Genomic DNA, 16,680 nt, shown 5'->3' with positions numbered 1-16,680 from the left:
CGGTTAGCAATATCGGATCGGATACACTACCGACCGCGCCACAGAGATAGTTTCAGAAAGTAAATACTTAATTAATTCATTCACATTCACTTAATGTTGCAAATTAAATCGTTATTGAGTATTTAACTAACTTCAAACAGTTTTTTTAAATAGCCGTTGGTGTACTTGGGTGAATTCAATTACATGCATATATTGGTCTCTTCAATTGTCATTCTACATGTGAGTAGAACCTAGGGTTTCAGAACGAATCTATACTAATATTATAAAGCTGAAGAGTTTGTTTGTTTGATTGTTTGTTTGTTTGTTTGAGCGCGCTAATCTCAGGAACTACGGGTCCGATTTGAAAAATTCTTTCAGTGTTAGACAGCCCATTTATCGAGGAAGGCTTTAGGCTATATATCATCACGTTACGACCAATAGAAGCAGAGTACCAGTAAAAATAGTTACAAAAACGTGGAAAATTATGACCCATTCTCTCTCATGTGACGCAAGCGAAGTTGCGTGGGTCAGCTAGTTTAATATATTATACTTTCGTACTATGTCTTACTTTCACTTGTAATTTCATTGTCTAACTAACATAATAAATACAAAAGTTAGATGATAAAACTACTAAACAAATTTTGATGAAACTTGTTACGCAGATAGTTTTTTACATGGATCAACACACTATATTTTTTCCCGATAACTATTCTCGCTACACGAAATTGTTCGCAGAAGTTAGTTAAACATGTTAATTTATCAAATACGACCGGAGTTATGAGTCAAATCCTGAGTCACCGTATGGGATTCCCAAAAAATGGGCTCATGGAGTCGAAATCGCGCGACAAAAACAACCTTGAATGTCCTAGCGTTATTCACCACCACTGCTACTGAAGTTAAAATAAATTATTGTGACACAAAACAACTCATGTTATAAACCTTTTTATTCAAAAGATTTCTTCTTATTATAATCAAATGAGATTTGGCTTTCAAAGAAACTTCTGCCAAGTGTCAACCAGACTTTTAGTTGACATCAAAATATGTAATATTGTATATTTTTTATTAATTGTGATTGTAAATTGTAAGCGATGTTGGTCTTGGAGAACAAATTAACATGATTAAGACGTATGGTTGGATATGGCACAGAATGTATGTCGTGTGTTGCTGTGGCTAGGAGTATTGGTAAGAATCCGTTCATTTAATATTAGAAGCCCTAGTTTTTTATGATCTTTTGTTATTGGGACGTACGCAACGAAACCGTACGTAGTCAAATAGTTTGTTTCGAAAAAAATATCGGATAGTTCTTGAGGCGTTACTAACACTTTAGCGACCGTACTTGCGCTTTAAATGGAGAAAGAACTATGACAGCAGATTTGTCTGAAAGAAATACCATAAAACCTTCAGGCATCGATAGGCGGGATATGTCATCAGCGACAAATCAGCGCTCAAATCAGCTGGCAGTGAGAAGGGTTTCTGTTCAGTAGAAGTGGAATAAGATTTCGCCATTCTTGCTGTTGTGGATGCGACTGCGTTGAACACCTTATATGGACTGTAACTTTGCACTCGAGTTGTCGTCTACAGTCGGCAAAAGATTCTTCACAGTTCCTAACAATTCAAAATTATATAAATTATTTTTGTAATTGAGTAATATTCATTGAAGTTGTAATATGTTTTCAGTTGCCAACAGTATGTCCCGAAGTAGAATTAGAACCAGATTTCGTGGAAGACCGTTGGATATTGAGACATTCGAAGCAGGATAAGTCGGGACAGCCCTGCTCGGACATTCGACCCCCCGCAAAGGATATTATGAGACGGTTTTACGCGATTCTTCCTTAGTTAGTACCCACATAATCCTATTCCCTTTTAATATTAGGTCGGGGAAAAAGTCTTTTCACATAACTTTTATATCAATACCAAAAAAAAGACAGGTTAAGTAGTGGTGGGTGGTTAGGTAGTGCACAATATTAACATTTCCACTTGAAAAATCTTATGAAACTTAAGCACTGAGGTTATTGTTACTCATAAGATTAGGATATGTAATGTGACTAAATCATCTGCCTTAAAATGAAGATGTCTTAGGTTTTTAAGGTCGATAGCTAGTTTATTTATGATGAGGTTTTAGTATATCTTGACAAAGTACAATATACGTTTTCAAATTCTTTTGTCAAAATTGTTGTATAAGAATATTTTTAAAACGTTTAATTCATAATATTAAAAGGATATTTTGTTTTCCTAGGGATACATTCCATGTTAACTACTTGTTGCTGCGCCGCATATGTGTAGTTAAATTATATTTATTATTGCAAGCCATGAGTACATCACAATGCAAGGTCGAAGCGGGTATTTTTTATACATAGCCGTACTGAATATTATTTATCAAGCGCGCGAATGACTCACGATACCTAATAACGGTTCAAGGTCTCACTGATATTTTGGCAAGTGTATTTACCGGTTATTCCCCGAAAGTTGTGTTGCCTATTGTTTTCGTTCCAAGTTTTTGGGTACAAAATTATATCTTTTGTTATACCTGAAGTGGTGTATGAAGCACAACCGCTTTTCGCCATTAGCAATGTTAGACCCTTATATGTGATAAGGAGGCAGCTTTTTGCTAAACCATACTCCGGGCACGTTACCCAACTCCGAACTCCTTCTAAGAATAATCTAATATGAATTAGAAAATACCAGTGGCGCAGTGGTTAAGGTTCCCTCGCCGTCGCCACTACCGTTGCGTCAAGAAGCTTTGGGTTCGATTTCCACACGAGACAATTATTTGTGGATCGTACAAATATTGTTTCGTGTGGGAAACAAACCCACGACCTCCCGACGCAATAGCGGCGTGGTGGCCTTAACCACTGTGCCATGGAGGCGCTCAAATCCTTGCTATATCTCCGTTAATATTTTCTGTGATACTGTTCAGCTTTGACAAAGACCATACGAACACGGCGTTTCTGCACAAGTTCCGTGGCACGGTGTACGCCATGTCGGACAGCGAGGACGTGCTGGACCGCGAGGCTGGCTTCTACACCGCCGTGCTCACCCCCCTCGTGTTCCTGCAGCAGTACAGGGATACCTGGTGTCTACTTGAACGCGTGAGTTTTTATTATGCCTGATAATTAATGTCGGTTAAATGGCGGTTCACAGACGGTGCAATATAAAACTGTTAATAAGCGGATAGCGTTCTTTTCTCTTTTAAAAAAAGACAAATCCTGCAATAAGATTTGCTCTTGGCTCGCCGCTTGTGACTTTTACAAAAATACAAACAACGGATACAAAGTGCAACCAAACCCGTGACAAGTACTTGTAATTGTCCCGTGCAGGAATCGAACCCACGGTCTCCCGACGCGAAGGTATTGGCGTAGCAACCACCTTAACCACTGCCCCACGAAGATAAATTGCGGTTGCATATTGAACTGTTACCGCGCAACTAGCGCTAGTAGAGAAAGCTTAGTGATTGTTAATTTAGTATTAATTAATATTCTTTGTTTTCAGTTCCATAGAGCAATTCGTTTGTATCAAATATCACACCCGACTGAGAAGAGGTCTGCTTTGAAATTGCTGCAAAACTTAAGATCTGTCAATCAGAAGGTAAAACTCTTAGCTGATATAATTTAATCATCCAACATTTTTTTTTTTTGGTATACGAGAAAAAAAACTTAACAATTCCTTCCGTTAGATTTATACCTTTAAAATTATTATATTATTATCTACTCAGGCCATTATAAACGTGCGAACTACGTCATACATGTACTTAAAATTATTGGCAGACTTGACTGTGACGTAGTTCGCACGATTGTAATGGCCCGAGTACAATAATGTCGCACTCTTGTAATAATTTTACATATTATTATATATATATATTTGTTTCCAAATCTTGTTTTAGATTTATTTCATTCATCAAAATCGATTTTTTTAAACAATTATGATGCAATTAATAATTGAATGCAACGTTCGAGTAACACACTCATGACGTTTTTTTTCCCAGGTTCGAAGCTTTATATTCGACTTGCCTGGACCTACCCACGTGACCCGAGGCACTACTCAAGCTGCTGAAGTCGAAGACGACGAGGCGATCAATGACAAGAAAGACATCAGGTACCTCAAGGAACTGATTAAAAATCTTGGCTGAATCATAATGACTTTTATTTCATTCATAAAATTAAAAAACAAATTCAAATCATTCATTCAAGGTCTTAGGGCGCCTTCAAATTTGCGGTTTTACTCGAAGCGCACCATTTCGAGGCGCACTAATGGTAGTTTATCTATTCAATAGCGTTAAAACTTATATAAAAAAAACGCTATTGAATAGATAAACTACCGTTAATGTATCTCAGAAACCGGGGGTAAATGAAGCACATAAATGTGCGCTTCGAAAAATGGTCATGTGGTCAAAAAATGGTGCTCATCCCTCGAGGCGCAATCATTTTGAGGCGCACCTAATGAGCCGTACTTATATTAATCCTCGGAGCGCACCTTATAGTAGCGTTCCCGATAACAATTACAAAATTTTAAAATCTTATTCCTAGTTTTTCGTAGTTAAATATTTCGGCATCTCTCTCTCCAATCTTTGAAATGTCTGAACCAATGATTGCTATCCCACTAATATTTTACCGACTAGGGAGCACTGCTCATTATGAGCTTCTTAACTTTTTTTTAAAAACAACTGCCGCATCAAAAATTGCTCTTGTGACGTGGGGACTTTTACAAACATACAAACAACGGGCACAAAGTACAACCAGACCAGAAAAAACTATTTCTGGAGCGCACAAATAATTATAATTGTTCCGTGTGGGAATCGAACTCCCGACCTCCCAACGCAATGATAGCGACGTGGCGAACTGCACTACCGCGCCGCAGAGATAATCAATTATTTTTACATTTGCTGGTATTGGGCAATATGAGAGAAGTCGTCGAAAAAGAATAAGATTAGGAGGAGAGCGATCGAGAAAGCGATTATTACTAACATGATCAAGACAACAGCTGTCGGATCACATGGTTTAGCGAAATTCTTCGTTAGTCTGTAACAATTTGGTCCATCGTTCGGTACTCTTTCAAACAAGTCTTCAATCTTCTTGTATTTTTCTACCCCGTTCTTGCTAAGACTCATTGTTGATAGAAGTTTGTTCGGGCGTCTCACATAAGCAACAGTTTCGGATGAATTCAATTGAGATTTGAAATGCCTGAAAGATATAGTTTAGTTATAAATGCCGCTATAAGAAGAAGAAGAGGCGAAGAGACTAATTGATAATTAGTCTGCATTCCTTTTAATGTTTGGTGCCTCATTTTTATGGATGATATTTTTTATTTAAAAGCTTTCCATTTGATTTGATATAGCTAGAACTAACAAGTTATTGAGATATTTGATATTTGAGATATGAAAATGGGTATTGCCATCTACATACGTCAATGGCCTCCTTTACACACACGCTCTATCGCGCGTTCTTAGGCGCTGTCTCCACGAGCGAGAGAATCGCGGCGATATTATCGTCGTGCCACGTATTTCTATACACTCTCTATGGAACCGTCTCCACACGGCGATAATATCGCCGCGATACGACGAGTGTCAACGAGCGTGCGAAACGTCAATACATCGTCGCTAGTCGGCCGCGACAAGCAGCGGGTCCGCCGCGCGATCGCGACGAGCGCGCAGCGAGCGCGCTGTCAAATGCAGCGTCATTTATTTTCAATGTTGCCTCTTGTTTCGAGAAGCTTTTTAAACAAGGAAAACGCGGGGATACCGTTACGAGTCGCCGCGGAATCTCTGCGATTCCGTTACGACTCGCGACGATACGCGGCGGAATTATCGCTCGTTCGTGGAGATTGTCCGACGATACGAGGGCGGACTCGTCGCGATTCTCTCGCCCGTGGAGACAGCGCCTAAAGGTGGCTATTGATATGGTTATATTTCGTTTTAGAATATAGATTATAACATACTCGTTAAAATCTCTCCTGCTTGATTCAGAAGTGCTGTAATATTGTCGCGCCAAATATATTCTTCTTAAACCTTCATATATTGCCAAGTAGCTAGGTTCTCTCTCAATGTTCCTGAAGCATTTCTTTTCAGTTTCTCGTTGTTGTGGACCTAAAGTAATTGACAACGATTGCTGAAAATAAAATCATTACTTATAATTATGTGTCAACATGAACCCTGTAAGTGCGTAGTAAATTTCATGTAATATTTATAAGTAATTATTATTTACACTATACAGTCTGATTTCAGTCTTCTTTTCCAAGTCTTGCTTTCTATTAATATATATTTAATCTAGGTACAAAATGAACTTTGTATGAAACAGGAAATATGTAAATGTCTCTGTTTCGTTTCACGGTAAAAATATCACTGAGACGTTTTTCTAGGTCTCACTAATTAATCTACTGTCAGTAAAACGTTTGTCGATTGTAGTTTAAATAGTGCTTACCCCAACAGGCTGCTGTGTATGATCCCAGAAAGGCCAAACTCGGAACAAGAAAGTAACGTGTCTCGAACTTTTATGAACCAAGTCATACAATTTTCGGGCATTCTTCTCCTCAACGTTTGCTACGATAATTCTTGTTCTCATTCGCAATAAATTACTCAATGCCTGGAATAGTCAAATTCTATAAAATTAATGTGTCCAATAAAATTTTAATTCGTCTTTTTAGCTAATACAATGATAAGAGAAGTTTTTTCAGATATCATCGAATTAAATTTGGCAAAATTTGTGATCCTACACTGGATTTGCACCCAAGACCTCTGCGAGCTCCTATAAAGTATGAAAGCATCATCATTACACAAATTGAATATTATAAATAATATTAATATAAAATGTATTTATTATTAATATTATAAAGAATACTAATAATAAATACCTCTTCAACGTTACACACTGCTTTCTCACAACGTTGTACATTGTATATCATTTTTTTACGATTGAATTCTTGCACCAATTCATCTTCTAGTTCAATACTGTACAATGAGTCGTCTGATATAATAGCAACTCTTTGCCATCCAGCTTCTTCAATAGTCCTTAAAATTGCATGTTTTAACAGTTTATCATCAACCAAATGGACAGCATTAGGAAATTGCGACAAATATCCGGGGTCCATATATGGAATTTTGTAGAATACAGTTGGTATTGAAAACTCTGCATTCATTTCAAACGGTGTCGCAGATATAACAGCTAATAAATTGTTTCCAAGCTTTTTAATTTCATCTTCGCATTGATTTTTTTCTATATATTTAAAGTCCATACTACTAGAGTAGGGACGTAATTTATTTTCTAAAGAGACATCGGTACAAATAACGACTGTTTTTAAATCTTGATGGTCTTGTATATTTTTGGAGCATGTTCTCCAGGACTGAACCTGTCCTCCGGAGAAATGGATGGATGTTATGAAGTTGAAGAGATGTCCTGAGTTTAGATTAGCTATTTCGTTGCTAATTACTTTCACAGCTGGTCGGATAATAGCAGTTTTATTACACCTTCGAGGACATACGAAGACGCTACTATTTGCTACATTTGTATCATCTAGAGGAGGTGAAGGCTTGTACCATCTTTTCTTTTCTTCTTCCAGTTCTATAGCTGTATCATTATTGTCATCGTACACGTCACCAGCATAGGTCAGTTCTTCATAATTTGTTATGTTTTTATTACGTTTATATTCATAGTAATCGTATGCGTACAGGTTGATAATGTTGCTGAAACAAATGTTGGTTAAAAAAAAGGTGACTAATGCCCGGGTTCAGAGTACATTTAGCGGTCGTTTATCTATTCAATAGCGTTTTTTATATGAGTTTAAATGTACCTCAGAAATCGGGGGTAACAGTAGTTATTACATGCGATCTCATATGAATTCTACTGGGGGTGTTAAACATACTATGAATATTAAATATTTGTTTAGTACTACGATAATTGAACCCAATACATTATTGCGCGTCGCAGAGGCAGTCTAAACTTACTAAAATACTTCTAAAGATAAATTTACATTCAGGCTTAGAAATGATACTCGTGAAAATAAATAATCTCATAATAATAACTTACTTGCTATTCTTTATCTTTTCCAGTGTTGTCTCAATTCCGATATTTTCTACAGGTTCTAGCTCAATTGTGTAAAAGTCCCTACATTTCTCTATGAACCTCTCATTCAATCTATTTATTGTGACATTTTCTTGGTCGATTTCTTGATAATCGTAGATTAGACGGATAGTATTCAAGTCTGAAATAATATTCCAATGATTTTATCGATGCAGTAATATACCTCATTGGCAGAAATCGTAGCTTAGTAACAACTACTGGGACCGATCGCTGAGGGTAAGTTACATATGCCGAGGTTGTTATGTGGATGGGTGAGCACATTATACATTCCGAGTTCCTGCGTTTCGAAAGGCACGTTGAATTATGGGTCCTGGCTGTCTTTTTAAAGATCCTTTAAAATCAAATAATTTGTTCATTTAGGTCAAATATTGACACTTATGATAGTCATTACAATTACTGAACCTACCACTAGCTCGGAAAGGGGGTAGAGCCTTATGAGAAGAGCTAGCAAAGAGCTAGCTTGAATTGGTATGTAACAATTTCAAATCTTTCTTACCTTTTGGTCCCGTATCACTACAGTAAAAGTCTATGTAGTCTGCAAGGCAATAGTGTAATGGAATGATAAACCACAAAAGTGCTGAATGCATTTTAAATCACGAAACACACATTTTACACAAAGTTCAGCTATTAACTGACCAGTTAAAGGATAAATAAATAATATTATTATTTGTATTAAATCCCTTTTTTCCTTGTGATAATATAGTCATTCGGACGGAAATACTTTTAAATTAATTTTAAAGGAAAACGCCTGTAAACGGTTATGTACTGCGAATTTTATATTGGTAATATTTATGATATTTTATTTGTTATGTGGTTTAGACAACTTTGTGAAATAGGGTTACGGTGTTTTAATAGGCATATGTCTTTTAAATATTTTTGTAAGTTGCCCAGAATGTTTTAGACGTTTTTAGCTGCCGGTTATACAGGGTTATAATGGTAAATACTGCCTGAAAATCTATAGATTTTGCGTTTATCGTAAACAGGCAGATGCGGTAAATTTTGTTTTATAATATGTAGTAGTTACAAATGACGTTGCTTTATAGGTACTTAGCTAAACCCATACCTAACCTGTTTTGGCTATGAGTTAGGCCCGTATGATTTTTTCAGACGAGTTCAATAATTTGATATAAACCAACGAATAAGGTAAAAATTAAAACACATACTGAAATCGGATACATCTTTATTAAAAAAAGTCGTTTCCTTAAATGAAAAGCCAGGTCATTGTGTTTTTTATAAGAACGTATATTTAAATATTAATATAGTCATGCTATTTTATTAATTTCGTCTTGATGGTTGAGACTTATAGTTATATAAATAGATATATAGTATAACCGTTATATAGTGTGTGTAATATTGTGTGTATATAAGGATATATATTTATGTGAGTGTTTAGATCAAGCCGTAGTTGCCTGCGCGGGCGAGCGATTGCTTGGCTTGTCCTGCTGCTGCTCCTGCGTTGCCATTAGCTGCTGCTGACAAGAACTGGAAAAAGCATTACATTTCATTAGTCTCATGGGCGCCCAAAGCCAGTTGCGCTCACCGGTCGGTAAACGATCTCTGCGTTAAGCAACTGTTGGCGCGGTCATTCCATAGATGGGTGACCGCATAGTGGTATTTGAACTGGGCGTCTCCGTGTTTCGGAGGGCACGTAAAAAGTCCCGGTTGTTGTCTACTAAGATAACAGTCGTTAAGCCACGTCAAAGGCCTTCGGGCGGCTTGAACAACTTTGACCACTAACCATACGATAAGAAGAATTAGTTTCATTGCATTTCTAAACAGTTTGAACAATTACGCTAGATCGTTCACGATTTAAACGATATCTTGGTCCGCTTGGTAAGAAGACGGACGCGACTGTCTCTATATTCTGTTTGCTTCTTACTACAGTAATTTTTTGTTGAAATAGCTTCGCGGTAACGCAAGCTATACTTGTACTTATATCTCTTTGGAAACCAGTATTATTTTATCTAAAAATAGTTATCAAGACAACGTAACGTAAAGCAACAACGAATGTATGACCAAGTCTGTCAAAATTCTAGCCGGCCAGTCGGCAGTCATCCATGTATGAATGCCCAGTGCTAGGAAAAATTAATTAATTTTTCATTAATGTTCGACAAATGTTATGATTGTCGTGCTGATGGTCAAGTTCCAACTAGCAACTTTCAGTCACCGTCAGATAGTTTCCAGCTTAGCTTCAACTGAGTAGCAAGTTATCTATACTAATATTATAAAGCTAAAGAGTTAGTTTGTTTGTTTGTTTGAACGCGCTTATCTCAGGAACTACTGGTCTTCTCTCTTATGTGACGCAAGCGATGTTGCGCGGGTCAACTATATAAACTCTTGGAAGCAAAAAGTGGTACGAACGTTAGCGAGTGGTCCGATGATTTCTTGGATCAGTCTGTTGAAAGATGGGAGAGAAGCTGCTGTGATGTATGCTCCGACGTTGTTGCTGCGGGCGTTGAAGGCTCCGTATAGACGCTTGGCGGCGCAATAGGACTCGTTCAGGAGGCTGCAAAAAGAAACAACATTTATGAAACACTCGTGACAAAACCTGCGTTGACTCAAAGGTCTTTAAACAGTTCTTGTAGTAATGTTAATTTTTAAATGGAATTTGGCCAGTGTTCCAGATTCAAGGCCTAGTCTCCTCATTCCAGAAGAAGACCCTTGCCCAACGTTGGGCAATATGAACAAAGAAAAAAATAGGAAATAAATAAATAGATTGGACAATTCAGGCACAGTAATTTTACAAAAACATTAAATTAAAAACAACGTTCAGAACAGATACTGGTGCTCGTCATACAAATATTTGTCCCGGGAACCTCATAAATTACATTTATTTTTCTTATAACTAGTAAGAAAAATAAATGTTTGATACTCACCTAAGTTCAGCTGGGGAGGCTGGGGAGCTGAGGATTGCGGACCATGCACCTTCGAAGTTGTAAGTTCTGCCACCTCCTCCGCACTTGCCTTGGACTCCAGTCTACACAAAATAATTTAACATTTTAATCTCTAAAATACTAGCAATCTTTCCTGTTGCCCGGTGATCAAGAAGACGAGGCTCCCCGGAAATTCGAGTAAATTTAAAACCAAACCTTTCTTTGGAATTCTTTGACACAGTTCTTGAACGCAGTATCTAACCGGACAATTAGTTGGCATAGGTAGATCATGGTAGATGTTTTTCATTGTGGGAGGAAACCTGTTCTTAACATAAGACAATAATGAACTACATATAGTTATTTCGTTATATATTTTTCGTATTTAAATAATTTATCGTTAGTTGAAAAACCTAACAAAAAATGGAATTCCCGGCATGATTTACCATTTTCCTAAACTGTGAATGTATTTCGACGCTCCATCAAAACCAATATTTCACATGAACGTCTGTCGATACGCAAGCAATTAATCATTGTTCATATACGCGAGAGAAAAATCATCTATATCAATAACAATCGAAGAATAGTTGTCCAATGTTTGGGGTTTGGACAATGTTAGAGCCTGTTGATGAATGACCACTCCTCGATATGATTTATGACGGACTCCACCTTGTTTCGTATGCATTGGCTTTGCAAGTCATTAATATTTGAACCAATGTTGGTCTTGATATTGGTTCCAAATCACTGGAGAAATGATGGGTACTTATGTAGGTGTAGATTATTCTAGAACATTTTTAATAGCGTAGAGAATTCTCAGTACGGTAAGCAGACTTTGGTGCAAGAAATTCAAAGAAACATGGCTAACTGATAATTGACCTGAGTGCCTCTGTTTTCCAGGTATGTACGTGAAAAGTAAGTCAGTATCGATTGCTGTCAATTCTAGCCAGCAATTGATACGATACGAAATTAATACTTTTCTTCATAATTATAATTGCTCAGAGTTGATAGTTCAACATTTTCAAGTAGAAAACTGTCCGGTAAGAATACTTGCAGGTACTGGGACGAGAATTTCTTAAAATGTTTGATTGTACTTACTGCGTAACGGACTCCGTTGGGGTTGGAAGAAAGTTGAACGATTTGGTCGATGCCAACGCTCAGGCTTTGGGCGAAGTTGGAGAGTGCGCTACGGATGGCTCCAGGGTTGCCGCTTGCTTCTGCGTTGATGAGCTGCACAAAAAGAATAGAGTATATATTTAAAATACTTTGTTACAGAAACAGTAATGCCATGTTATTTTAATTATAATGTCCTAGTCGATATCCGGATCCTGTGGTCGGTTTTATTGTAACTGGCCTACGGTGCGAGACTTTGTTTATAGTGGTCAAGTGTGTGCACAATACACAGGTACACTCTCTATTTCTTCAATCTCATAGACCGGTGGGACGGATAACTGTCACCAAGATGGAACAGTAAGGTTAAGAATCCAGTCTTCGTTCATCTCTTGTCAGTATAGTTGTATACTCGTACTTTTACGAGTACCCGCAGTTTATTTTTAGTAGTAACATTTGAAAATGGTAAACTTACGGCAGCTGCTGCGCAAGAGTCTCCGGGGATGCCGGTGGCGAGTTGTGAGAGGATAGCCAGGGTCTGACCAACGGCGAGGGCCTGACTGAAGGGGCTGTTCTGGTTGGCTAAGTCATTGATGATTTGTTGACTAGTCAGGATGTACACGTTGGTGTCTCCACCGTCGACTAGCTCGAACGCGCGGTCCGATAAGTAGCTGGAAATAAAATTATTTACTGTTGAAGAATAACTAGAAATTGTCGTCAAGTAGAAATCTGTGATCGCTACATAATATCTTCATGAACGATCCGCGCGTTTTTGTGAATATTTTGGGGAAAATAAAAAAAATACTTTATAATTTTAGCACATTGGGTTTTGTTCTATGACACATTTCATTATTCCACATTTCGTTTGGCAGTATAGTCGTGAAAGCCTTACAGACAGATTTAAGCATTTCTAGTGAAAAACATTGTTTTCTTGTTGTATCTTAAGAAAAAAATCAGGAAGAAATACACAGTATGACCACTTAGAATTTTTAGAGGTGACCTCGAGCACGAGTTTCCTCTTTGTTGCTTTTCGTGTAAGTAAACATTATTCCTTTTTGTTTATTCTCGTTAATAAAATACATAATGACTTTAATCTGTAGCTCAATTCTCTATTACTATCGACTACCGAAAGCCGACCTGTCACCGAGAAATTTTATATGAAAATCTTATCAGCGCCTCTGACGGGCGTCGTAGAAACTTTTTTGGCAGTACATCCTAAATGTCAAAATTCGATAGCTAGCCGGTTGTCGGTAGTCGATAGTGGTAGAGAATCGAGGTACCCTGCACCCTGTTTTGTGATACGTTGTTTAAAATAAAGGTGCAGTTTACTTACCCGCCGACTAATCTGCCATTGGATTTAGCGGGAGCAATGTCGTTTATGCTGCCTTGGGTTAGTTGAACCGATGGAGCAGCCAAAGCGCTCTGAAACAATTACACAAATTAATGAGAATGTGACGTCATACATTTTTACAAAAATATGGTGATTTTTCACTGACATCACGGGGGTAGATCAGTCATTAGGATTTGAACTCGCACTATCGTGACATCTATACTTAACATTATAAAGCTGAAGAGTTTGTTTGTTTGAACGCGCTAATCTCAGGAACTTCTGGTCCGATTTGAAAAATTATTTCAGTGTTAGATAGCCCATTTATCGAGGAAGGCTATAGGCTATATATCATCACGCTACAACCAATAGAAGCAGAGTACCTACCAGCAAAATATGTTACAAAAACGGGAAAAAATATGACCCACTCTCTTTTATGTGACGCAAGCGAAGTCGCGCGGGTCACCTAGTCGAATATAAAGGACAACACTTTGCCGACTCGGGAATTTGATCAAAGACTCCTGCATTTGTGAACAATCATAGGTAGTAGTATTTGATGTACTCCTATATCATTAATATAAAATGGAAGATTTCTTCCCAAAAAGTACTATTATTATGTTAAAAATATTCAACGATTTTACAATCATATTAGGTGTAAGCGGTTGTCGGATCTGGAATTTCTGTCACGTTATTATCGTATCGAGCGATCCGTCATTTACAAAACTCGATTTCAATATATTATGCTCTCAGATCTCGCTTGGAACCCTGTCTGACTCACTCACTCTATACATTTATTCATGGAAATGTACATTCACCATAGATTTGGAAAATTCAGGACTTTTTTGACGTTTTTTAAATGTATGTTTAGTAGCAGCAACGAACAATTTTATTGTGATACACAATAAGCATAAATTAGTGAGTAATGAATTGAATTTGGCTGTCACTAGCGAGGGCATATAGTATTAAACATTTAAAAATAGTTTAATAGTCTTTTTCACAGGTTATTTCACTTTTAGTTATTTATTGCAACAAAATATCTATATATATCAGTCAATCGGAATGTATTGCGTTAAAATTTTGGAAATCTTCCGATGGCGGACTATCTACAAACCTTTCTCATAAAGAAAGAGGTTATTTATGATAATTTAAGTTTCGATATAGGCAATTCATAGTTACATAATCACGTTTTTTAACATTTCCCAATAAACTATGATTTTTAGGCGCGTCGATTATCAAAATATTACAATCCATATAACTTTTTCATTAAGTCAAATGTTAAAGTCATAACAATGATTGAAAATACCTCTAATTTTTTTTCGGTTTGTCCGAGTTTCAGCAAAAATCATGGTGTCTATATGTAAATCCAAATATTCCCAGGTGGTTGCGTATTGAGACCTTTGACAACGTCGAAAGAGCTTTTGAGGACCATTTGCCATAGGCACTTGTGTGCTCTCTTTGAAACAGGTTCGTTCCCGGTTGGTAACAACCAGATTATGTGGCTTGAATTTTATATCGTTGAAACGATCAAATAAAGAAATCTAATTAGGTACGGGTTTTATTTTAAATTCTATATTTTATTTTTGACGGTATAATTTATTAAATACTTGTGCTTTAGGTCAGAATTTGTCTACTGAGACTATATCCTATTTAACGATATTGGTCGTCAAAAATATTAATTTGCTAATTGACGATTTAATTTTAAAGTTCCGATTATTTTTTTTTGAAACGTGAAAATTGAAAACAAACCTGCATTTGGGACATGTAATACTTAGCTAATAATATAGTTTTATGCCTGCTTTTACTGTTAGTAAAAATAGCACTGACTTGTTTATTTCTTTTAAAAACTATGATACACGACTCCGCGAAATGATCAAATTTAAGAATCAGCTAATAGATTTACCATAAATTCATTTTACGAAAAAAAGTTACTTTAAAAGAAAAGATCATCGGTTGAAAAAGGTAAAAAAGAGAATCGATTGAAAGCGCATCGATAGAAAAAGGTTGAAAAAAAGAACACTCACCGTAGCGACAAGTAATACCAGCACGATAGGCAACATCTTGTTGGTCTTGATGTGACCAAACGGTATATACTATACACGCAACCCTCCATATAGGACCACTATATATACATGTTAGACCATCATACTAAATCTAGTACATCTGTACAAATATTATCTATACGCAAACATAACAACGCAAGACGATCAACCGATTATAAAATATTTAGTCTTTATTTCAAAGATAAACGGTTGATTTTCCAATGTACTTTAGTTTTGTAACTGTAAGCGTAATTTTGTAATATAATAGGTTTAAAACAAAGAAATTAATTGATACGTTTGTCCGTATGTTTGTTTAATCGCTATTCGCGTAGATTGTCCTTTATTTTAGTACAATGTGAAATTAAGATTTTTTCGCTTTGCCGTCATTCGTTAAGTAAATATGGACTTGATTTTATTTATTGGAGAGGTAGAGTTTATTCTATTGTTATACTACTGCTACACTACACGACTCCGCTCGCGTACTTACATAGTTTCACCCCCTAGTTCGACCGCACAAACGTGCCACTTTTGCAACTCAACCAATATGATCCACTTAATTTTTTTTTATAGCCCATTTCTTTTTAAATACCTCCTGACTAAACTTCATCAAAACTGGGGCAATAATTTAACCGAAAAAACGTTACAGACAGACAAAACTTGCTCATTTACGAGTAAAATATATTGTATGGATTTCTTTAGGTTCTATCGTAGTAGTAGTAGTAGGTTTCATAACTTTGTCTTTCCTTCATCTTTGATTTGCAACATTTAATACATGTCGTTTACATTTTATTTGATACTGAACATTGAGATAAATATCAACTCTACTTACACTAAAAGCCTTAGAGTTTTCTCGTAAAAATGTCATAACTCTTGCAATAAAAGTAAAAGATATGTTAAACTAGATGTTCGCATTCACATCACTCGCTTTTTATGTTTTTATTAAATTCCTAACTAGCTGTTATCCGCGACTCTGTTTGAGAGAAAGAAAATGTATGTTTTTTCTAGCATCGCTTGATGTTTTCACAACCGCAAGTAAAATAGGGAGATTATCTAGCTAGCAGTCTAATAATTATGTCTATTAGATCTAATAGTCAGTCGTTGCTAATTTTAAATAGCTAAAAGTGTATCATGTATGCATATCATCACGCTTGTTAAACCCGAAACTGAAGGCAAAGGTATATGATGCACATCTGCGTTTCCCCATTCACAATGTTGGTGTCATGTAAAGGTAATAAGGGGACTCTGGACTATTCCGGTCTATTATTGACAATGCTATGTAGATCAGAAAA

At 36.6% G+C, this 16,680-nt stretch overlaps 3 protein-coding genes across 3 annotated transcripts; 1 reads left to right on the top strand and 2 right to left on the bottom strand.

Annotated features, from left to right (window-relative positions):
* Nucleotides 1-1,116: 1,116 nt before the first annotated feature.
* On the top strand, nt 1,117-4,106 carry LOC142980765 (uncharacterized). The gene is made up of 5 exons (XM_076126343.1): nt 1,117-1,161; nt 1,657-1,814; nt 2,897-3,068; nt 3,469-3,564; nt 3,962-4,106. The coding sequence occupies exons 1-5, from the start codon at nt 1,117-1,119 to the stop codon at nt 4,103-4,105; spliced, it is 615 nt and encodes a 204-aa protein (XP_075982458.1). The 3' UTR covers nt 4,106.
* Nucleotides 4,103-8,667, bottom strand: LOC142980523 (uncharacterized). Its single transcript, XM_076125957.1, has 6 exons — nt 8,545-8,667; nt 7,995-8,169; nt 6,823-7,651; nt 6,393-6,554; nt 5,911-6,080; nt 4,103-5,156 (listed from the first exon to the last, which is right to left on the bottom strand). Exons 1-6 carry the CDS (start codon nt 8,633-8,635, stop codon nt 4,850-4,852), a joined length of 1,734 nt encoding a protein of 577 aa, XP_075982072.1. The 5' UTR covers nt 8,636-8,667; the 3' UTR covers nt 4,103-4,849.
* A 544-nt stretch (nt 8,668-9,211) lies between these two features.
* On the bottom strand, nt 9,212-15,482 carry LOC142980507 (fibroin light chain-like). The gene is made up of 7 exons (XM_076125940.1): nt 15,374-15,482; nt 13,359-13,447; nt 12,501-12,696; nt 12,014-12,145; nt 10,925-11,025; nt 10,410-10,554; nt 9,212-9,530 (listed from the first exon to the last, which is right to left on the bottom strand). The coding sequence occupies exons 1-7, from the start codon at nt 15,407-15,409 to the stop codon at nt 9,438-9,440; spliced, it is 792 nt and encodes a 263-aa protein (XP_075982055.1). The 5' UTR covers nt 15,410-15,482; the 3' UTR covers nt 9,212-9,437.
* Nucleotides 15,483-16,680: the final 1,198 nt, after the last annotated feature.

This window comes from Anticarsia gemmatalis, chromosome 18 (genome assembly GCF_050436995.1).
Source record: "Anticarsia gemmatalis isolate Benzon Research Colony breed Stoneville strain chromosome 18, ilAntGemm2 primary, whole genome shotgun sequence".
In the NCBI taxonomy this organism is placed as follows: domain Eukaryota; kingdom Metazoa; phylum Arthropoda; class Insecta; order Lepidoptera; family Erebidae; genus Anticarsia; species Anticarsia gemmatalis.
The sequence above is the reverse complement of the archived record's forward strand: the minus strand, read 5'-3'. Positions and strand labels throughout refer to the sequence as shown.

What these genes read in the sequence shown, in the direction of transcription:
- LOC142980765 (XM_076126343.1), top strand. Translation starts at nt 1,117, where the DNA reads ATGGCACAGAATGTATGTCGTGTGTTGCTGTGGCTAGGAGTATTG. An exon ending in TGCTGTGGCTAGGAGTATTG is followed by an intron (nt 1,162 to 1,656) that starts GTAAGAATCCGT and finishes ATATGTTTTCAG; the next exon opens with TTGCCAACAGTATGTCCCGA. An exon ending in CCTGGTGTCTACTTGAACGC is followed by an intron (nt 3,069 to 3,468) that starts GTGAGTTTTTAT and finishes CTTTGTTTTCAG; the next exon opens with TTCCATAGAGCAATTCGTTT.
- LOC142980523 (XM_076125957.1), bottom strand. Translation starts at nt 8,635, where the DNA reads ATGCATTCAGCACTTTTGTGGTTTATCATTCCATTACACTATTGCCTT. An exon ending in TAGTGATACGGGACCAAAAG is followed by an intron (nt 8,170 to 8,544) that starts GTAAGAAAGATT and finishes ATATTATTTCAG; the next exon opens with ACTTGAATACTATCCGTCTA. An exon ending in AGCAGGAGAGATTTTAACGA is followed by an intron (nt 5,157 to 5,910) that starts GTATGTTATAAT and finishes TATATCTTTCAG; the next exon opens with GCATTTCAAATCTCAATTGA.
- LOC142980507 (XM_076125940.1), bottom strand. Translation starts at nt 15,409, where the DNA reads ATGTTGCCTATCGTGCTGGTATTACTTGTCGCTACG. An exon ending in ACTCTTGCGCAGCAGCTGCC is followed by an intron (nt 12,146 to 12,500) that starts GTAAGTTTACCA and finishes CTTTTTGTGCAG; the next exon opens with CTCATCAACGCAGAAGCAAG. An exon ending in CCAACGGAGTCCGTTACGCA is followed by an intron (nt 11,026 to 12,013) that starts GTAAGTACAATC and finishes TATTTTGTGTAG; the next exon opens with ACTGGAGTCCAAGGCAAGTG.